At 36.8% G+C, this 23,321-nt stretch overlaps 2 protein-coding genes across 6 annotated transcripts; one reads left to right on the top strand and one right to left on the bottom strand.

Annotated features, from left to right (window-relative positions):
- Positions 1–51: 51 nt before the first annotated feature.
- rbm18 (RNA binding motif protein 18) lies at positions 52–8,342 on the bottom strand. Of its 2 annotated transcripts, none has more exons than XM_077737805.1 (6): positions 8,246–8,342; positions 7,324–7,437; positions 3,211–3,337; positions 2,008–2,094; positions 1,457–1,557; positions 52–230 (listed from the first exon to the last, which is right to left on the bottom strand). In XM_077737805.1, exons 2-6 carry the CDS (start codon positions 7,428–7,430, stop codon positions 59–61), a joined length of 594 nt encoding a protein of 197 aa, XP_077593931.1. In that variant the 5' UTR covers positions 7,431–7,437; positions 8,246–8,342; the 3' UTR covers positions 52–58. The 2 variants fall into 2 exon arrangements, with proteins under 2 accessions (XP_077593931.1, XP_077593930.1); XM_077737804.1 differs by lacking the exon at positions 8,246–8,342 and adding an exon at positions 7,706–7,984.
- On the top strand, positions 8,065–18,859 carry mrrf (mitochondrial ribosome recycling factor). 4 transcript variants are annotated; one of them, XM_077737801.1, is made up of 8 exons: positions 8,065–8,142; positions 10,290–10,463; positions 10,701–10,853; positions 12,236–12,354; positions 14,905–14,996; positions 17,038–17,197; positions 17,263–17,342; positions 18,482–18,859. In XM_077737801.1, coding segments are annotated over exons 1-7 (777 nt in total). In that variant the 5' UTR covers positions 8,065–8,141; the 3' UTR covers positions 17,341–17,342; positions 18,482–18,859. The 4 variants fall into 4 exon arrangements, with proteins under 4 accessions (XP_077593927.1, XP_077593926.1, XP_077593928.1 ...); XM_077737800.1 differs by lacking the exon at positions 18,482–18,859 and having other exon boundaries at positions 17,263–18,021; XM_077737802.1 differs by lacking the exon at positions 18,482–18,859 and having other exon boundaries at positions 8,077–8,146; positions 17,263–18,005.
- Positions 18,860–23,321: the final 4,462 nt, after the last annotated feature.

Genomic DNA, 23,321 nt, shown 5'->3' with positions numbered 1-23,321 from the left:
TCTTTTAGTGGTTTTTTTCTGGGTTCTCTCGGTTAAGTGTTTGAAAGGGGGGGGGGGGTCATCTTCTAAACCTTCGAAATGGCCTGCTGTGCGATTTGGAGTAGGGCTCCCAGCGTTTCCTCTCCGGCGGCTTGTTATAAACGTAGGCGGACGGACCCGAGTGCTCCTCGTCTGGATTCTCCTCCATCATCTGCAGTTTGGCCTCGATGGCTCGAATCTTGGCGCTGGTACTTGACACAGAACCAGAAGAAGAAAAATGGGGAAGTCAGCAGGAAATACCAACGCTCAAGTGGCAATCTTATTCATTTTCTTCAAGCGCTTATCCTCACAAGGGTGGCGGGAGTGCCAATCTTTTACCAATGTTAAATGGCGGCTCTGGAAGGAGCCCAGAGATGACCCATCCAACCGGACGGGGTGGGGAGGGGAAGACGCTGTTTTTATTTGCCCTCCCGCCAGGACTAGCTCGAGTCTGTATTAGAGTGTGCGTGAGCGGACGTTTGGTCGCTGGTCTTTTGGTGACAGAGAGTTTACTGTTGAAAGCAGCTCTCAAAATTATATTCATGAGGGAGAGTATAATATCTAAGAGAGAGAGTTTAATACCTAAGTACTGTTTAATATCAAAGTACTGTGAAATATCTAAGTACTGATTAATATCTAAGTACTGTTTAATATCTAAGTACTGATTAATATCTAAGTACTGATTAATATCTAAGTACTGTTTTATAACTAAGTACTGTTTCATACCTAAGTACTTTTTCATATCTAAGTATACTGTTTAATATATCTAAGTACTGTTTCATATCTAAGTATACTGTTTAACATCTAAGTATACTGTTTAACATCTAAGTATACTGTTTAACATCTAAGTACTGTTTACTATCTAAGTACTGTTTACTATCTAAGTACTGTAAAATATCTAAGTACAGTTTAATATCTAAGTACAGTTTAATATCTAAGTACAGTTTAATATCTAAGTACTGTTAAATACCTAAGTACTGTTAAATATCTAAGTACTGTTAAATATCTAAGTACTGTTTTATATCTAAGTACTGTATACCATCTAAGTACTGTTAAATATCTAAGTACTGTTTTATATCTAAGTACTGTATACCATCTAACTACTGTTTACTATTTATGTACTGTTGAAACCAGCTCTCAAAATTATATTCATGAGAAAGTGAATATCTAAATATCTACTGTTTTCAACAGTACTTAGATATTAAACAGTACAGTACTTGGTTTTAAACTCTCTCTCATGAAAATAATTTTGAGAGCTGCTTTCAACAGTAAACTCTGTCACCAAAAGACCGGTGACCAAAAGACCAGCGACCAAACGTCCTCATGTTGTGACGAAGACATAACCATAACTTTGATGCCACATTGGTTACAAATGTTAGCCTTAATCCTGTTTCCTGGCTACTTAAAAAAATAAAGTGCTGGAGTGTGCTCAAACAACCTGAGATGATTGGTCATCAAAGCGCCGTCCGATCCGCCGCCGCTGCTCGACGGTTCTAAGCTGGAAGGCATGGTCTTGTCGTGACGGAAACCTTCGAACCTCTGCAGGCGACCATGTTGTGACAGGTCAGGAAAAACAGAGAGATGGGTCGCAGAGAGAGAAAGATGGAAACAGAAACAAGGACCAGTTGAGGTAAAAAAAGACAAAGCCAGTAGGTGAAAAAACGTCATAAAAGACAAAGTGAGGATTTGTAGCATTTAGTAAATAAGAATTTGCAGAAAGGCATGCTGGGAAATAGACTCAAATTCCTGTAACCTAAAGATAAAAAAAAGACAAGAAGAAATGGATGTCATGTGACTTGTGGTCGAAAAACAGCTTAGATGGATCAAAAGTACCAAAAACTACTAAAAAGACAATGATTTTGGTGCTTTTTTGAGGGAAAAAAAGCCAAAATCTAAATTGTACCAATGGGTGAATTGATGCGAAACAACATTATAAAGTCTTCAATTGCCATTAAAGTGTTATGTGGAAAAAATGTGGGTGACACTTACCCTTACCTGTGCGTGTGCCCAACGCACAACTAGCTTTTTGGATAGCGCTAATTTCCCATTTAAACACTGGATGGCTCTTTCTGCTTCCTATAGGCAAAAATAACAGACAAAAAATGGGTTTTCCAATAAAAAGTCTACAATTGAAATAGCAAAGACATCTTAAAAAAAAAACAATAGTCAAGTCTGACCTAATAATTGACCTTTGGATATAAAGTTATACCTTGAGATATGAACTTGATGCGTTATTTTGAGTGAAAATATTTCATGTGAATTGATTTCCAATTTGTGAATGGTGTAGATCATTGAAGTACTTAATCCGCCGGGTGTGTGAGTGGAGAAGATAAACACACACACTTCCTTTGTATAAGAAGTCCACTGGGAGGACTTCTTAGCCAAATGATAGACACTGGCTGTGAAACTAGATTCTTATCAGGATCCCCCTTAGGCTCTTTCAAAAACAAATACAGGCCACAATCTGGCCCCTTAAACTTTTCTGGGGTTAGAGTACTACTACTTTAATATAGAAAAGAATTCTGCGATGTTCTATGATATATTAAAATGGGCTGAAGTCAATATTTTGTGTTTTTTAGGTTTTATATAGCTCATTTTTTATTTTTATTTATTTTTAACCACAAATTGATCCATCCCAGCCTTAGTTACCGTATTTTCTGGCATATAAGCCGCATCCACGTATAAGCCGTACCCTTAAAATAGCCTTAAAATGGTTGAATTTGACAATTTCTCTCGTATAAGCTGCCTTTGCATATAAGCCACACCCTTAAATAGCCTTAAAACCATTTAATTTGACCATTTCTCTCATATAAGCCTCCCCCTGACTCACAATTCTACCCTCCATATTCATGGTTTTAGTAGGGAATAAAAATGTGTTAATTTGAAGGGAAAATACGAAGAAAAATAATCATATGTGCTATTTCTGAGATACTATATGAACCAAAAAGTATGTCAAGTAAGCAGTACAACCTGGAAGTGTGTCCATAGCAGTCTAGTTTGTCATCCCTAGTTTTTTAATACAAGACATGGCCTTTTTTTCCCCTTAGATTAAATTAAATCAATTTGTGTGGCAGTTCCGTGCTCATTTATGCGCATATAGGCCTTACCCTCAATTCAGACATCATTTTTCTGCAAAAAATAAGGCTTAAATGCAAGAAAATACATTAAAAACCCTTTAAAACTTTCATATACCTCTTTGGTGTTAAAATTAACAAAACAGTAGCCTCTTGGTTGCCCTTCTAGCGGACCGGATTTGTGGAAAAGGAAGTCAAACTGTTTCACGTGACCAAACTTCTCCAAGAGTTTCACCAAGTGATACCTGCCAAGAGAGGAAGCGTCCACATAAATCACCCAAAAACTTGCTTAGCTTTCAAATGAGTGTATGATTGATAGCATTTCTGTCATGGAAAATAATCGAGTTTGGGTATCCCGCATCCCGCTACCGTAACGGCGTGAATCTATCACGTTTTGGATAACGAGGAGGGCGGTTTCCCCTCGTCCCGACACCTTTTTAGCAGCGGGCCAGCTGGTTGCGGCACGCCTGGGATAGTAAATCTTTTATGGAGACAATGCCGAGCGAGGATACGGCGGCAGGACAATGAGGGAATAAAACAAAGGAAGCCTCAAACTCTCCTCCCTCCCTCCCCTCGTCCCTCCCGTATGCACAATAACAACATCCAGTTGAGTGACCCAACTTAGATATGCGCTCACGGGAGAGATATGCGCCATGAAAAGCGTGGGTTCAGTTCCCAAAAAGAAAAAAAGTGTCTTCTGGGAAAAGAGGTTGGACAATAAGACTTGCGTCAATTGAATGTGAAATGCAGGAATCTGTTTCTTGGATGTGCCAGTTACATGTTGAGATGGATTTGAATAACAATGTGAGCAAATTAGACTTAAAAAGGAGTATTTTTAGATTTTATTTTAAGGGTATTATTCCATATTGGTCGGAATATAAAATTACCCTGAATATAAGACGACCCCTGTTTGTCAAGACTTAAGTTTGATAATTATAGTCAATTTTTTTACAGAAAATAATGATATTATACACCTGAAAATAATGATTATAAGAATAGATTGCAGAGAAATGCATGTTATTTTGCTTCATTCAAATCATGCAAAAAACTGAATCACATATTAATATCTAAACATTAAAATATGTTAACTAAAGTGCAATGACATTTGTAAATGAATGGCTTCTGATTTAAAAAATGTAAATGAACTTATCTACTGTGATAGAAATAAATATAGAGTCAAATAAATAACACAATTGCAATAACTAATCAAAGTTTTCAGCATTTGCTTTAAATTAATCTGAAAATAATGATTATAACAATGTATTTGCTTATTTTGCTTCATTCAAATCATGCAAAAACTGTATCACAATATCTAAACATTTAAATATGTCAACTAAAGTGCAATCACATTTAAAAATGAATGGCTTCTGCTTTGTTTTTAATGTAAATGAACCAATCTACTGTGATAATAATGAATAAATAACAAAATTGCAATAACCAATCAAAGTGTACAGCATTTTTTGAAGGAATCTGGACCCATCTAGTTCTGTGAATGGCTATATTGTCTAGACCCCGATTTTAAGACGACTGACCCCTTTTCAGTTTTATTCCAATCCAAAAAAACATAAACATCGTCTTATATTCAGGCCAAGACATATATGCTAATTGCTATCTAGTTCCAGGTTCTTTGGCTAATTTAGCACTCATTATGAAGGGAAGTACACAGTCACCTCTAGAGCCAGCCCATGTTCATGTATTGGATTTTTTTGGTACAAAATCTGATCGCTGAGTCCCAAAAATTCAAACACTTTGTTTTGGTCCGCATTTGGTCATGAATTCTATTCCCCTTGGCAACATCTGTGAGAATTTTTGTAGAACATGAGTCAATATTTAACAAAAAAAAAAACACCAGGCAACAAACGACTAAAACATGTCGGGTAACTCCAGGTGAAATGCTGTTCTGTTCTGTTAATCATCCTTTGTTTCATTGTTATGTTTTCTTTATATGTGTGTGGCATTACCAGGATAGCTAGATGACAAAGTATGGTGTATTTGTGTGTGTGGGATGTAAAATGCGACTTCCCAGGTTGCAAAAACAGTCGTACATTTGTAGCTCCCTTGAGAATTTTTGTCTACAGAAGACTTGTGCTTTTCCCAGACAACACCCAACAAAACTAGGTAGTACTTAAAATAATACCATCAATAAAGTTCTACATTGAATATGGATGTACATGGATATTAAGTGTAAAATTACAAGTACACACCCACCTAAAAAATGAAAAATCTTCCCTGTAGTAGCAAAAAATACAGTAAATAAACATTGGTGTGTATACAATGTAGACACTCCAAGAACATTTTTGGATACTCGCAACAGAACCACAATGGACCGAGTCTCACGGGAGTCGTAAAAAACACCGGAGGAAGACGAAGGAGAGATGGGGAGGGAGGGAGGGTGAGGAAGGGGGCGGGGTTTGGAGAACCTGCAGAGAGTGAGAGTAAAGTTCACAACTGGGAATCTTGACAGTGAGGTGAAAGGTGGAGGATGCGCTTAAGGAAGCGAGGTGAGAAGATGAGGAAAGGGGAGGAGTTTGTTTCAGATATGTGGGAGGAGCTGAGTCAAGGGGTGGGTCGGATTAATGTCAATTAGATCATTTTAGATATAATATTTAGATTTTCTTTTATAAATGGATTAAAAGGCCCTGAATATTCAATTTTTTATAGGTCTAAAAAAATGTTTATTTAAGCATCTTTTAAATATTTTTTTTTGATTTTACAAAATGATTTTTGAACTAAAAACTGAAAAAATGGATTAAAAAAAATGAAAATTATTGATTTAAAAGGGAAGAAATCAGGAAATTTAAACAATGTATATTTTAGCTATTTTTAAAATATATTTTTAGATTTTACAAAATGCTTTTTGAACTAAAAACACATAGAAAATGGTTAAAAAATGACAATTATTGATCTAAAAGGGGGAAAAAATCAGGAAATGTAATATACATCTATACTCTTCATTTTAATTTGATCCTAAAACAGAAAGTTAACACTCATGATTTACTTTCCCGGACCACAAAAAATGATGTGGTGGGCCAGATTTGGCCCCGAGCCGCCACTTTGACAGCATAGTGCCACAAAGTGTAGCACCAGTGCCAGTCGTGAGCTAATTAATCTTCCCACTCGGCAACAGTGGGCATTTCTTCTGTTTTTTTTTCTTGCTAGGGTCCAGTAGGGCTATTTAAACAGTAGTGGAGCAGGGCATAGGAAAGGGAAGGAAACGCCTGTCTAGACGCCCACCAGAGCTCAAGCACATATATTCTGTAGAAGCCCCCCAAAATGGGCACACAAAAACAATCTCTTAGGACAGAATACATGACCTTCAACTCTAACACATTGTGCATGAAGGTCGAATTAAAACTAACTTTTAGAAACAGATTTAAAGCAAAAATAGCAACCCATACATAAATAAAAACACTAGTAGACATACAAACTTTGCACTATTCAAAAATTATGACTTTTTATATCATATTTTATATTTACAAGGCCTGATTACCTTTTTACTTTTAAAAAGAAGCAAAAAAGTATATTTTTTTGTCACTGATCTATTTTAATAGTGGCAAAAAATTGAAATACAACTGTTTTGAACAAAGTACTATATGTAATCTGTCAAGTGACCAGTACATTGTTTTGTACACACTAGTATTTGTATAAAAATCAACCCCCAAAATAAAAATATACCTTTCAGTAGTAAATACTTTTTAAAGTAAACCAACGTGACAGGAAATATTGTGGCCAACCTTCAAGAGACATCTGTAACTTATACAAGAAAATTAAGTAAGAAAAACACAGACACCGTTCCAGGTTGACAAAAAGAGAGTAAACAGGGTCGCTGGGTGAAGAATGACGACCGACGGCCGGCGCTTTTTCCGGGCATTTCCACGCCTGACTGCCTCTTTTTCACACACCCAAAAGCCAGTCTGTTCAATCTCAGTCCACAACACACACACTACACACACAGTTCATCAATCATGCACTTGCACACAATACCGGGTGGTTGTAGAAGGCAAAGTTTAGGATTTATTAAACAACAGCCTCACACAGACTGCTTAAAGATGGTAAATTCAAGTTTTAAGGGTCATATTTATTAGTTTTAGGTTAAAAAATAGGGTCTGGCCACTCTTTTTCCCATGGAATTATTAGGCATAGGACAATATCATTGTTTTGGGATGGAGAAGACGCCATTTTAGTTTAAGTGCTGTTAGATGAGGTGAAAAATTGCATTTATAGTACTTACTCTGTAATTTTAGGGTCAATGTTGCCAATCCATAAGCGGTTTCCATCATGGGCACCACTGTCTGATATGATGGAGGCATTTTCCATCGTCTCTGCTGCAGATGACATTGGATCACTGAAAAATGATAGTATTAATAACGGATCTTAATGTGGAAAATAAATCAGCCTTGTTCATTAAATACAATACAGGTGGGGATCATCTATTGTCTATCTATTCATGTAGTAGTTAAATTGACACGATACAAACCTATATACTTAAATGTACTGCATCCTGCTCACTATTATTGTCAATATTAAGATCAGCACTGTAAAACGACTGAAAGATCTTATTAATGTTAATTGATTTTTGCTGGTAAATGTTACCATATGTAGTTAGCACTTACCTCTTCGTCCAGGCTTTATTTCATGCAATCTGACCGCAGATCGCTGTCCGAGTTGAAATTTCTTCAGATCCCGTGTTCGGGATGAACCGGGGGTGTCAAATAATAATCATACTCATTGTACACCAACAGGATAAAATGGTTATTTTAGGTGAAGTTTAATATTTTATGTTCTAAGGGAGGCAGGCGATTTGATAGTGGGCAACAACAAAGACGCACAATGATGCCGTGAAAATTGGAATTGTAGTGCACTCGTTTTCTTTATAGCTGATCCCGTAAGGACAAACTAGAGGAAAATAAAGAGGAGCACCGCCCAGTCGGCAGGCTTTTTAATAATTTTAAGCGCCGCCCTCTCGAAAAAAAAAGTCCGTCGAGGGAAGATGACAACAGAAATGCATGCGACTCTTTTCCATTACATCCTCATGTGAAGAGTTGCTACAGTAGGTACTGCACGTTCATTTTATTCTTTTAAACGTGATCATGCTATATTGTTGTATAAACTTCTATTACGCGTTTATTACAACTGTTTGTGAGTTCACTTACCGATGTTCTGTGCGCTCAGGATGGGGAGAAAATGTAACAAAACGTTGACCTTTACACTGGTTCACCTGATATTGATTTTACTACACCGGTATCTAATTATCCCAAAATACGTGTTTTACTACATCGGTATCTAATTATCCCAAAATATGTGTATTGCACTTAAATTATTATAATGCTCCCTTTTGCCCTAATTAACAATTCTTTAGGAACTTTTCAAACGTATTTCCAATTTATCAATGGCATAATAGGTACGCATCAATGTCACGTGACTTACATTTTCATCATAATATCGGTCATATTTATGCAGTATATTGAAATAAGTGGTATTATTTTCCTGCTACATATAACAATGACTTAACCATGTATTTTTAAAACCATATTTTATGTTGTCCTGTTAACTCAATGTGTTACCAAGGTCACACAACTGTACATGAACTATTATTAATAAATTATATTATTAATTGAAGATTAAAATGCAAGCTATAAGGTACATATATTGCGTAGACAACAGTGTTTTGGTTTAATAAAGCTGATCTGAGATAAACCAGGAAGAGATTGATCAGATAGCTTTTTTTTGTTGTTGTTTAGTACATATTGTAATACACACAAAGGCTTTGCTGTGTGTTTGTGAGGTGTGTGTAAGTGCAGCTGCATCTACAGGATGTCAGACGTCAGTATCCCATCGACCACCTGTGCTTCACATTTTCTGCTTGACTTCCCTTCCAAGGAGCTCCATCATCATCCTACATTGAAACTGATGTGCTCTATCTACCACACTTGGGGTGGATTGTATCAATTTGACAGGAAAGTCTGACTACCGGGCTTGGAAAACTTCTAAGGATTTAGAAAATACTTGTAAATAAGTTTATCACCATGTGTGCTAGTCATAGTGATTTTAATTTGTTTTTGAGAATGTAATAAAATACAATGACATATTACAGTAATCCCTCGAATATCACGGTTAATGTAGACAGACATGTCCGCAATAATCAAAAACCTCCATTTTTATTCTTCAGTGTTGAGTCCTAGTAGCAAAAATGGCTTCCAATTATGGGTTTCAGCATGGATTTTTAAATTTTTGTGAACTTAAAATGTATATTAAGAAAAAAAATGAAGAATAGTGGAAAAAAATGGCTAGTAGTGAATGTGATAAATGAGGGATTACTGTATTACTGCTGGTGTATTGCTACTATTTTTTTATAGATATTTTCTTTGTTGTAGTGTAGTTTCTGTTCTACAAAGACAAAAATAATAATTTTGAACACAATGACGTGTCTTTTATACTTGCCGAGAGTTCTTCACAGCCACTGACATTGAAAGACGGGCTTGGTGTGTTTGCGTCTGCGGCCTTTTGTCACGGCAGAGTTTGTCTGTACTTGTGTGCGTTCTATGGTTCAGCGCCATGGTTCACAGTCAGCATGGTGGGAGGTGGTGAGTTCTTTATAATAATGGAAGGGAGGCTTGTCTGGTATGTGTTCATTTGACTGCTTCCCTTTTAGAAGTCCCCACACGTCTGTACGTGTGCCAAATGTGGGAAAATATTGCTACTTTATAGTGTTAAATAAGATGTCTACTCACCTCCTGCTGGCTGATATTAGTAATGGATACTTTGAAAAGTATTTTTGGAGGAATAGTAAAAGACTCACTAATTCACGTGCTGCCAAAAACTTTAGTTACTTTTTATTTTTTTAATTTTTTTTAGTCATTTCACATGTCATTTTTATTGTAAATACATGTTTTTATGACTTCTTATTTTTGTGTACTCTTCATAGTGGAGCTTTAAATCTCATTGTACTTGTATAATGAGAATAAAGGCATTCAATTTAAAAGTAGAAAAATATCATGGTCATAATCCATAATTTAAGTGTTTTTTTTTCTTTTTAACTCTACCAAAAATCATTTTTTATTGTTGGATCTTCAATGTTGTTATAAAAAAAAAAAAAATCCTGCTTTGGAGTAATGGTGTCTAATGATGTTCATTAAATAATGAGTAAATATCCATATTTTGACTGTAATATCTACCATGCCTTTTCTGTTTCTTTAGTGATGGCGGTCAATCACTTGAGCGGACTTCGCCTACTGCTGTGTAAATCCTTAGTGCGACCTATCACATGTACCCGAGCGATCCCGTCCAGGCTCGCCGCTCCAACGTTGTATCCCAGCAGCTTTTGCCAACCTGCAGCATGCACTCGACTCTACGCCACCAAGAAGGCTAAAGGTTAGAGTGCAGGTGCATGTCAATGTTCCCTCTAATTTTTCATGTAAAAAAGCTGTAAAACATGAAAAACATAGAGTGGACAGAGCTACTGCCAATGGCTGCCACGTAAACGGCGCCATCATGGGGAAAGGGGTGTAAAAAATAATAAAACATAGTTTGGATTTTATTTACTGCGCGCTATATGATTGCTGCTGCGCAAAGAAGACGACTGAACGTTGTTTGTCCTCACTTTCAAAGCAAAAGCAAAAGGACAAGCGACCAAGGTGAATATTAGCGCCAATCTAGTGGAGGACATCATCAGTTTAGAGGACGTGAAAGAAGACATGACAGCCGTCGTCGAGGCGCTTAAAGATGACTTCACGCGTAATCTCAGCATCAGAACTTCACCAGGTATAATTCAATCTTACTCTGTTCTCATCACAATCCATTTTTTAAACAGCTGCAATTCAAATATAGCTTAATATGTTGTGTATATATATATAGAGAAAAAAATACTCTACTCATGTCATTTGTAACAGGAGTGCCCCAAATGGCATTACCTTGACCCTAGTTGGACCATTGTTTCCCCAACTACATCCAGGTCATGACCTGCTGCCTCCTGCCTTGGTTTAGTTGAGGCCAGCAGAGGGGATGGAATTGAAGATCTAATTGAGGGAGGGTGCTAATAGTTTTGGAGTCATATCATATTTCCAGTCTTTGAGCCTGTACTCTTAGTATTTGTTACTGTTATTATATTACTTAGTATTATTCTTACTATTACTGTTTTCACAAAAACAACAAAAATCCAATACATTAACAAGGGCTGGCTCTAGAGGTGACTGTGTAGTAGTTCCCTTCAAAATGTGGGAACTGGAACAATACTATCAAATTAATATATATAAAATAATAAATACATAATCACTAAATAGTAAAAGACAAATAAGCGGTATACATAATAAATTAGTAGTATAATGCTATCACTTCATTATTATGGATTCTAATGCATTCAAATGAATGGTTATCAGATCCACTGTCAAAGGCTAAAGCCATTTATTTGGTCTCATTCAAATATTTCATGTTTTCTTACCCGTTAACTACTAAGGTTGAGATTTTTCATGTTCTCCCTGGCAAGAGGTCTTACCTCTGTCTCCCTTGGTAAAGAAATGGCCCCGTCTGGCTTAGGTAAAGTGTTCACAGATGTGTAGGTGCACAACGTCAAGGCACTAGTAACAAAGACAGACAGGCAGAAGGTCACAACTAAGGACTTAATCATCAATCCTCTCACCAACTTTATCCCGTGTATCTTTATTTCCATTTCCCTGCATCTGAATCATAATAATTTAAAAGATAATGTCGGAAAAAGGACATCTCAACCAATGTATGTACACATTTGTGGTACTTTTGAGGGTGGCAAAGGTGATGGAAGGCAGAGGTGGAAGCGAAGGAAACAACAGCGTCTGAGGTTAGCCAGATGGAATTGGAATTGAGGGGGGTCGAGGTCAATGCACCTTTGCATCTCTCACAAACCAAGGAAGGAGAGGAGCTCCTGGAATAGAAAATATATTTATTTGCTTTGGACGAATTTGTCGATGTTCAATATCCGACAAGATGATATAACGATGAAATAACCCATATTATTGTCACTGTACAATAAATTGTGGACATCAACTGTCAATCATTCAAGCATAAGTTGTGTTATAGCTTTAAGGACTCTAAGAATCATCTTTTAAAGAGACAGTACTAATATTTTCAGGTGTTTATAGTCATGAGATTGTCTATATGTCCTGTTTTAGGAGCACTGGACCATATTATGGTATCAACACAAGATGGAAAGTTCCCTCTAAACCAGCTGGGTCAAGTCTCCATGAAATCCCCTTTGCTCATTATGGTTAATATGAGTAGCTACCCTGAGGTTAGACCATTACTCAACAACCAACACCACCAAAACACAGCAGATAACACTTTTTCCTCAGTCAAATTTAGCCCACTAACCTACCCAAAATGGCAATTGGGCATCACAGTATTCCCTCGCTTATCGCGGCTAATGGGGACCGGGACCACCCGCGATAAGTGCATTTCCGCGAAGTAGGGACTCCCCTTCCAAAATGCTTAATTTGAATTTAATTCCAATTTTTTTTATTATTATTTTATTTATTTATTTTTTTTACCCCCCCTGTATACAGTACACCATATAAAATACGAGTAGAGAGAGTGAAATTCACGTTATAACAAAAAAAAAACCTGTAAAATATGTTGTTTCAATGTAATATTTGTATTTTTTATACCCAAAAAAAATCCGCGAATCTCTGCCTCCACATTAACTGAAGCGTGAAGTAGCGGGGGAACACTGTACTTGGTTATTACATCAACACCTGAGTCCTGAATTGAACACAAACAGAAAATTGACCAAAATGTCAAGCGACCAGTGGGCGGAATTGAATTTATTTGGCCAACTCTTCAGTCACAGGCCTCATTTTTTAGCCACAAGAGCCCCTCTGGCCAGTAGTCCTTTACTAGTAAGTGATTTTAAGCAGCGACTCTTAACCGCAGACCACACGCACACTACTACTCCCGAGCGCACACACGACGAATCCACAGAGGTGAGTGTATTGTGCCCAGAGCTAATGGGCTTATAATGATAGCGATCCATTACCAGGGCCTTTCAGATGCCCTACGATTGTTTTCCAGTCATTTATTAAAGAAGCTAGCAGACCATTCTTTGTATTTAGGTGAGCACTACACCAGGCCAAGAGAAAGTTGCATTCCTGGGCTCTGTAGCTTGCGTTTGATGTCATTTCCTTCCTAAATTTTTACATAAATTAACGATAACTCGACCTGAAAGGATCCGGTTTTGGTTTTCCGTTGAAAAAAATAGTTGTCATGAGCACGGAAGTGCTGATGAGAACACTCCGACTTCGGTATGAGCCGAATCGATCACTCGGCACTATGAAAAGTGCAAGTGGAGGTCCAGGCTTGGAAAGATTAATAAATTAATTCAATGCTAATAAATAAGTTCCGAAAGTCCTTTCATCTTCTTGCCATTTCTTTTTTCCCCTGATGGAAAAAAACAGAAAGAACTGAGCAAGTGCTGTCAAAGTGTCTGGAAGGCTCAGAATAGGGAATTGTCAGGTTTTTTTTCTTTTCTTTCTTCATTATGTAAAGTTTGCAAAGTGCAACATCTGGTAAGATATTTACATTCTCTCAGTAATGTTATTTTGGGTCCAAAAGATCATTGTCAGGATTCTTTCAGTTTTTTTTAATGTTTTTTTTTGCACTTTTTACTGCCAAATGGCATTCAGATTTGAAGGCTTAAAGGCGTCCAATCAGGAGAGGAATCAGGTGGAATTGTTTGTTGGAAATGATGCAACCATAGTAGGGGAATTAAGGATTTGTGGTTATTTTATATGGGATATCTTCACTTATGGATGACATGTAAATTAATTGTGTTGTTTTGAGAAATTATGGCTGCATTAGAGGAAAAACTACAATCAGAATAGCCATGAAAATAGGAAAAATAAATCAGAATTATGGCTTAAAATGTACAAGGTGTGTTTGTGGACCAAGTATAAGTCCATATTTTATGGGAATACAGTTTAGATTTAAGGAATAGGCAGTCAAAAGTTATTCAGTTATTAACAAAATTGACATTTTTAAGTTTTTATATCGGGAATTTTTTTGAGAGAGGAGTTATGGTTAAAAAACGACATAGGTGCATAAATGTTTTTATTTTTCAACACTCAAAACTGAGATATTTTAAATTAGTTATTTTTTAACTATGGACACATTGATTGGTAATTTTATAGGTACACAATTTAAGTGCGCAAAAACAAATTTTAGAGTAATTAGGAATATTTTCACAGTACCACTAGTACATATTTTAACATCTCATATGGCCATATCAGCATCAGTCAAATACATTTACCACAGCAAACCCCACCCAACGAGCCCCCCAAAATCCGCTACCTTAAAAAAATATCCACCCAAAATGTCTCTTTCTCTAAAAAACTACAATTACCAAAAAACACACTTATCAAGGCTTGCCAATCAACTAGCCAGGACCTCTAAAGATATTAATCCCAATTGATTTTAGGATTCACACACATTGAAACCTTCCCAATGCAAAACAACATTATGAGGGTGTCTCCCCTCCTCCCCCCCAACGGGGTCCCAACACTCATTTGTTCATGAGTGTCACAAGCAGACTCTCTTGTAGGGTCACCAAGGGTCAACACCCTGCCCTGCAACCTATCAGTCCCGTCCCAGAGGACTTGGCGCTGACAGTGGCCCAAGGCATTTCCACCTTGTACGGCCCACCACACCACCCAAACCTAAACCCAAACACACACACACACACACCCATTCAGAACACCTTAATGATTGCCAGCTGGAAAAAAAGACCACTACCTGCAGTTGTAGCTTTACATTTTAATTTAATGTGTGTTGTATGTGTGTTTGTCCTTAGGCTACAGCGGCTGCTGCCCGTGCCCTGCGAGAGAGTAGCATGAACCTCAACCCCGAGGTGGACGGGGCCATCATCAAGGTGCCTGTTCCTAAGTGAGTTGCTTACACACACACTCCAAAACATTGCCTTGCACAAACACAAGACTTTCCCTGTCATTTTACATGGTTACTTGGCTATCCTGCAATTTTGCAGGCAAAAACAGAAGCTCCGCCTTTTTTTGGGTCAAAATCTAGTCACATTTTTGTTGATTTCATATTCTTAATGCGCACCACCATTAAGACAATTGTCACTGTAACATACTTGTCAACTTAGACGTTTTCCCATATTTTATAAGTTTTTGGGTGATTTTAAATTCTATAATATATAATAAGTTTTTTATAGGATTTTTTTGAAGTCCGATTTTTGTAAAACTGATCTCGTTTTTAGCTATTTCAGCTCTAATCTTGATTGTCTCAGTTACTAGTAGTAGACCAAAAACATCATCATCGACTGCTAATATTGTCATGTTTTAAGCATAATATTCTCAAGCGCTTTTCACTATATAGATATAGTGCGTCAGCAAGCAATGTACTTAGACAGTTAAACTGTCAGCGTCATACAGCGACAAATCTTCAATTTAGGGCACCAACTGATTGGGCACCCCGTCCGTGCACTTTGTATAAAATTATAATATAAAAACAGAAACATTTTTTTTTTTTACAAAAGCCATGTTACAACATGCAAAAAAATGAGTTCCCACTCATTACAAAATGTAGAATCAATCTTATCTTAGTCAAATATCAAAAAAGTTTTCTTTTCATAAAAATACTACGAAAATTTAGCAAAATACTTCAACAGAAATACATTTTTTCGTGTAAAAAACATACAAAGGGAATTCTAAAGTCAATGCATTTTTTGATAGCCAGTTTAAACTAAAGCCTCAAAAAATGGAAGTATTTCATCAACTAGCACAAAAAACGACATGTACACCCATGATTTGAGTTTTTCCATCCAGTTCTTTGCCTTATGGGATATATTTGCATATATAATGTAACACGGCCCGTGTATTGCTAAACACGCGTTCTTCCCAACGGATGCAGCAGGTGTTAGTATGACGGATTCGCCTCCGTCGTGGTCGGACCCCCAAAACGCCTCGACCAAACCCCTCCAATCAGCCCGGGCACGTTCCCGAAGCCCCGATTTGCATTTGAAAAAGAGACGTGGAAGGAACCCGTTGATTAGCGCTGGAATCTTGCAATTAGAGCGTATTGTTTGCCCTAAAGAGATGCTTCTGCTGGATTGTTTGCAAATAGTCCACCAGGCCAGAAAACGCCAATTAAGGACAAAAGAAGCAAGTCAAATTTTCGCAATGATTCCAACAAGCAAAGTGATTACAAAAGTTGCTCGGCTGATCAACGTTTTGTGGTTTTTTTTAGTCTCCCGAGCCAAGTTTTCTAAGGGTGATTGTTTATTATAAATACTAGTTATAAACTTTGCTCCTATACAAGCCTGATTTTTGCACTATGTTCTAATCTTGGAAGGGTAGTTGGGTCAGATCCAAATGAGGATGCTTTATTATAACTTGAAGAATGCTCAAAATGAGGCTTGACCTCCGCCATGTTTATAATTTGAGAGAAAAAGGGATCAAAATTTGGATAATTTTATGTTTTGGATCTAGCCACTTGGTCATTTTTCATTATTATTCATGGTGTAAAACAACAATATCATTTTAGATATAATATTAAGATTTTTTAAAAATAAATTGATTAAAAGAACTGCATTGGAACTGATTTTTTGAAATAAAAACACAAAAAATGGGTTAAAAATACAATTATGGATTAATAGAACTGGATTAACAGCCCTGAATATTCTGTTTTTTATAGATCTAAAACAATGTTTATTTTAGCTTTTTTAATATATATTTTTAGATTTTACAAAAGGATTTTTGAACTACAAACACAAAAATGGATTAAAAAATGTCAAATTAAAAAGACATTTTCCCTTTTAAGGAAAAAAAGCTCAAATAAACATTGTTTTAAATCTATTTAAAAAAAGTGGAACATTTAGGTCTTTTCATCCACTTCTTTTAATCCATTTTCCTTTTTAAATAGCTAAAAATCTTAGATTTGCACTGACAGTTTTCCCCCCTCGCAGGGTGACCCGCGAGCACCGAGAAAACCTGGCCAAAACCGCCAAGCAGTTCAGCCACAAGGCCAAAGACTCCCTTAGAAAAGTCCGCTCCAACGCCGTGGCACAAGTGAAGAAGGCCAAGGAGGGACACTCGGAAGACACCATCCGATTGGTAGAGAAACAGGTACGAGCCAAGGGAGCGTCCTCATTTGTTGACAACGGCTAAAAGTGGCGTCTTTACCTCCTTAGATTCAACAAATGGCCGACAACATCTCATCCGACATTGATAAGCAACTTGCTGCCAAGACCAAAGAGCTTCTAAGTTGAATGTAAGCAGACAAATAATTACTAAATTTAATACTTGGTTAATTTATCTCAACTATATTATTCATATCGTAGAGTCAATAGGAATTTAAAATAGTGGGATTAGATGTTGGAGTAGAGTAGATTAGACTGGGTTTTTCTGGATTATTATTATTATTTTTGCATTATGGGATTGAAGGATCTAGTTTTTTTTGTTGTATTAAACATATAGATTTGAAATATTACATGTCTAACTTCTGTGCAAACATGGAAAATTATTAGAGTATTTTTACAGACTATAGTTTTAGCTTTAGTTTTAGGTATGTATACATGTGAATGGTTGTTTGTGCTATTTGAGTTTTTATTTATTTAATAAGGGACTAATAAGGGTATTAATGAACATATTAATATTCATGTTAATGAACATATACTATGTATAATATGTAAGATTGTAGCCGGGGCTTAATTTCTGTCTTTAGTAGTCTTTTGTGTAGGTTGAAGATAAACAATGACATATACAAAACACACGGACGCCTACGTAGCACACTTTTAGATTTTTGTTCGTCTAATAGCCAGGCTTTATTATGATTGGCTAAGGGGTTCAGAGATGGGAGTTCAAGTATTTTAATTGTCATAAAGTACCAGGTATAAAGAGATAAAACAATCTTTTTGAAGGGAACTACACAGTCACCTATAGAGCCAGCCTTTGTTCATGTATTGGATTTTTTTGGTACAAAAACTTGCTTACCTCATACCCAAAGTATTTTATTTTGTTGCCACGCCCCTTATAGCCATTTTGACAGTATTTCCTTGTAACTAGGTTGTTATTTTCTACTCTACATTTGTATACACCATCACTTTTAAGATCTTTCTTCACTTTCTGTCTCCAAATAAGGACTTTAATGGAAACCAATGTCTCTTTAATGGCATTTTCTGAGGTTTTCCTCATCAAAACTCTTGCCACAAAGGACTGTTTGATTATTTAATCCAAACTAACTCATGCGGATATCATTTATTTTCTTAGCCCTGGTGGCAAAAGCAAACATTGTCAAAAGTTTGCATGTCTTACGTCGACTTCCACCATTATTGATGGACTCTATTTCCAACAAACTTCTTTGTAGTTAGCGTGCGTACTAACTATTATTTTCTTTTTCTCAACCTTCAGTTTGAAGTCAATTCCAATCCTCCATTAAGTTGGAGTGATAATAGACTTTTCCTGTGTGCTCAGACCGGAATATCGGTACTACAATGGTCCATTAGATTGAGTTGGCTTTTTAATAAGAGCTTTGTTTTGAAAAAGCTGTTCTTAGGAAGAATAGGATGGAACTCCTACAGTTGTCAGATTGTACCAATGAAGGAATGAAGCCATTAGAGTGTTGACTAACGCTTCCTTCTTCTTGTGGTTTTGGATTTTGTTTTAGTGTTTGTTTTGAGAGAAATTCAGCTGTCTCCCAAAACACATGTGATTGATTTTAGGCTATCAAGCTTTTCCTTTGGGGTGTTAAAACAAGCGAGTTACAGATTAGGGGTGTTAGAGTCGGGTTGGTTGAAGGGCCACTTTAATGTCAATTTGATTTTACCATTCTAGATATAATATTTAGATTTTTTTTTTTTATAAATGGATTAAAATCCCTGAATATTCCGTTTTTTATAGATGTAAAACAATGTTTATTTTAGCTTTTTTTAAAATATATATTTTTAGATTTTACAAAAGGATTTTTTGAACTAAAAACACAAAAATAGGTTAAAATACAATTATGGATTAAAACAACTGGATTACAATCCCTGAATATTCCGTTTTTTATAGATTTAAAACAATAGTTATTTTAGCTTTTTTTAAATATATTTTTAGATTTTACGAAATGATTTTTGAACTAAAAACACAAAAAAAATGGTTAAAAAATACAATTATGGATTAAAAGAACTGGAATAAAAGCTCTGAATATTCAGTTTTTGTATAGATTTAAAACAATGTTTATTTTACCTTTTTTTAAAAATATTTTTAGATTTCACAAGATGATTTTTGAACTAAAAACACAAAAAAAATGATTAAAAAATGACAATTATTGATTTAAAAGGGAGAAAATCAGGAAATTTAATATACATCTATACTCTTCATTTGAATTTAATCCTAAAACAGAAAGTCGGTACTCATGATTTACTTTCCCTGACCACACAAAATGATGTAGCGGACCAGATTTAGCCCCCGGGCCTCCACTTTGACACATATGAGCTAAACAGACCAGAGTCGTTGGATAAACAAGAGTTTAGAGCTTTTTTTTTTTCGAGGGACACGGCAACGTTCTCCGGCCCATTCCCCGAGTCCAGATGTCAGCAATTTTGGGGGCATTGTGTACCTTGGCCTGAAACCGAGGCTTCATGATCGATGGAGGCCTGAAAATCTCCAAAAGTCTCTGGCGCAACAAACGCCGGCCAAGCGCGAGGAAATTGCTTTCAGCTGATAGCTTCATTTCGCTTCACATTTATCAAGTTGAAGACCATTTTTTTGTATTTTTTGGGGGGGGGTTGGAGACACAGGTTGAATGTTTACAGCAAAAAGACCATCTACCAAGTTCAGTAAACTTATACAGGCTTTGATAGTGAGATCTTTTATTTGTTTTCGTGTATAGAAGGAAAGATAACCACCACACATGCGCCATGATAAATGGGATAGGCCAATTTTTAGACCAGCTGTATACTTAAGGAAGTACTTCAATAGGTACACCTGCCACTAGTACTAGATTTGCATCTTTTAAATACGCATTTACAAAGAACAGGATGTTCATTTTAGACTTAAAAAGCAATTTTTCCTTGAAAAAAACATGGAAACTGGGTTAAATGTTGTGTTTATGGGTGAAACAGATGATTTAAGTCAATAAATGACTTAAACAGCAAGCTCAACAAATATTATATGTAAAAAACATAGTTTCTGATAGTATTTATTAGTTATTTTCTTCATTTTATTGTTCTGATTAAAATCAATTGGTTAAGCTGCATTCTTAGTTGTTATGACGACAAAAACCAGACGCTCAATTAGCCCGGCAGTATATAGGCAAGGGTTAAAATTTGCTCAAATAATGTGTGTAAAGTAGAGGTTGAACCGATTAGTCAACAAGTCCACTTTTCTCCTGCAAATTGACATTTTAATCGGCCAATTTTCAAGAGGGCTTTTGACTTGGTCACTTGACCAGACAACTACTTCTTAGAGCAGAAAAAACTAAACAAAAATAACTACAACTAGAAAAAAACGTAACAAAAAAAAAAGGATAGTTTGTGAGTGCTACAAAATGTACGCACATTTTTTCTAGTTTGGAATCTTTTGTTCTGACTTTTCCCTTTTTTTGGAATAGTAGTCACATACTTGCATATGTTTGGTAAAAATAGTATATACTGTTGTACTTGTATTGTCGTAAAACGTAGTATGGAATTGTTAGATTCATCAATAATTATACTTTAATATAATTATAAAACAATACCTTCTGATTCAATTATATTTATTTAATTAAATAGGCATCTCTGATGGTATTCTTGTAATTTCTCTTGCCCATTTAAGGCTATAATTTATTAATCATAGCATATATGAAACAAAAAAAACTAAATGAAACAACTTAAGCGTCCATTCGGCAAAACAATCCCATAATCAAGCCAAAAAGACCATCACAATTTACAACAATATGCCACAAATTACAAAGGTTGTTGGTTAGCCATCACTCTGCATCATCACTTTCTTAAGCGTCCTTCTAGGTCTGCATTCTGGGGTAAAGGTCAGTCCTATTCTCTTTGCTAGCATTGTTGAAAAAACCTGCTATTGCCCTTTTTCATCTCCATGAATAGTTACAAATATCAGTAATAGAACTCAGTATGATAAAGTGCACTTGGACTGAACGTTTTGGTTATCTAGCATGTCACGTAATTCAGCCAAACTGAGATTAGGTTAAAATATATCTAGAGAGAGAGAGACATATTAAAGGGCAATTTGCACTCATGTGGCTACAACAGCTTCCCATCATGTTCTCCTCAGTCCTTCTTTATGCTGATTTTTGGATGACTTAGCCCAGAGTAGCTCGATCCGGGTGTGTTACCAACCAGCGCCACGCCATCTTTTCTCGCCCTTCATTGCGTCTGAAGTGCAAAACGAGTGTGTGAAGCCACCCAGAAGATGTCATCGAGACTCCAATCAGCGTATGAATGTGAAAACCAGCTCTCCAAGAAGACACTAAATAGCTGCTTATGCAAATTTAATTGAAAAGGAGCCCATGTTCACAAGAGCATCTTTTGACCTTTTTCATATATTAATATTTATAACCTATAATTGGTTGAAAATAGGGGGTGCCTGAGCCTGTTTGGAAAAAAACACATGTAAGACTTGGGCCTCTTCTACTACAGGTGGGCACTTTCTACGGATTACTGGGATTTTTTTGGGGGGGTGCCGAGGAAGTTACATATCCTAATCATCAGGTAAACTAATAGTGAGCAAGGAGAGGGTTTCCTTCCGCCTTGCTTTTGGCATGTCAGTCATTTCCAGAATTGCTCCTGCCATTTGGAAATAGCGGAACATGCTCAGTAACCCCCACGCCGACTACAAGTTTCTTTTGGGAGGCCTCCCCCCTTCAAGTTAGGTTCTTTTGGTACACCTCCCGCCTATAAGACGTGAACAAAGCCTTCTTCAGTCTAAAGTGGGCCAATCGCAAATGATTAGCGGCATGGGAGGAATTACATATTTAGCTTCACGTCCGTCGCTATTTCCTCTCCGCGGCCTGATCTGGCGAGTCGTTGCCTCCTTGTCGTTATCTCCGAGGGGGCCGGAGAGACCCCCCCTCTCGAGGACCCCCACCCTAGAAAAGACGGGTGTAATCAAGGACTTCCAGCAGGGTGGAAAATGACAGTTGCAAGCTGGACATTGATGACAATTGTCCTCTGTTGCAATTCCAGTGGTAGTTTGATATGCTAAAGGTTGCTAAAAAGCTTCAATGGGAAACATTCTGGAAAACAAAATGTCTTAAGATATCAAACATCTCCCCCAAAATGTAAATAAATACACAACATTTAACAGTTTTTTTCATTGTTGTGGTAGACTCACTGCCCCATTGGGTCTTCCCCCATCACCTTGCTAGCTACATCTGCATTTAAGTGCAACCGTCCAATCAAAAGTCAGCTTTGCAGGCAATATTGTATCTTCTCCAAGACCATGGCTGATCAGCATGGGAAGTTCTTGATTGCCTTTGTTCATCAAGGATCTTTTTTCTCAGAATTATACATCATTTCTATGTCGTATTTTCACATGTTTACTCAGCTGCCACACGCAATTCCAGCCCATTATAAAATTTCTTTGCATTTATCATTTATTCTATTTATTTGTTTTTGTTTGGTCAAAATTAGGGAACAAATTATGCTAATTCATTGTAAAATTTATGAAAAATTCTTGAACCAATACATTTCCTAAGCAGGGATACCACTGTATTTAGTGTTTCTATACTGTATTTTCACATATATAAGGCGCACCACATTATAAGGCGCACCGTCAATGAATAACACATTTAATTTTATTTTTCCATACATAAAGCACACTGGATGATATGCCCACGGGCCATAGTTTGCCTACCCCTGCCCTAACTCCTCAATCCTGCAGTAGTCCACCTTTCTAGACCATCATAAATAACAAACCCGAACAACTACCAAAACCAACGAACAGGAAGCCCAGTTAATCTGCAATCCAATCCAACCCGAGTCCAAAAAACGAAAACCAGCTCATCTTGACTGAGCGGGACTCTCAAGGAAGGAAGAGGAGAAGAAGTCAGGAAGCGGCGTTCCCAGCTTTCAGCAGTCATATCCATCACGCCGCCAAGAGAGCGTAGTCATTAAGAGGGGCCGGCGTTTTAGCTAAACATCTTTTTCCATAAAATAAATGCTTCCAGGTTAGCGCGGGTCCCGGAGAAGCCAGGTCGCCCACTGTTTGCTGCCACTCATCTGATCTCAATTACCAGGCACCGACCGGCAGGTCACCA

This window comes from Stigmatopora nigra, chromosome 17 (genome assembly GCF_051989575.1).
Source record: "Stigmatopora nigra isolate UIUO_SnigA chromosome 17, RoL_Snig_1.1, whole genome shotgun sequence".
In the NCBI taxonomy this organism is placed as follows: Eukaryota; Metazoa; Chordata; class Actinopteri; order Syngnathiformes; family Syngnathidae; genus Stigmatopora; species Stigmatopora nigra.
This window is presented reverse-complemented; position numbering and strand designations above follow the sequence as displayed.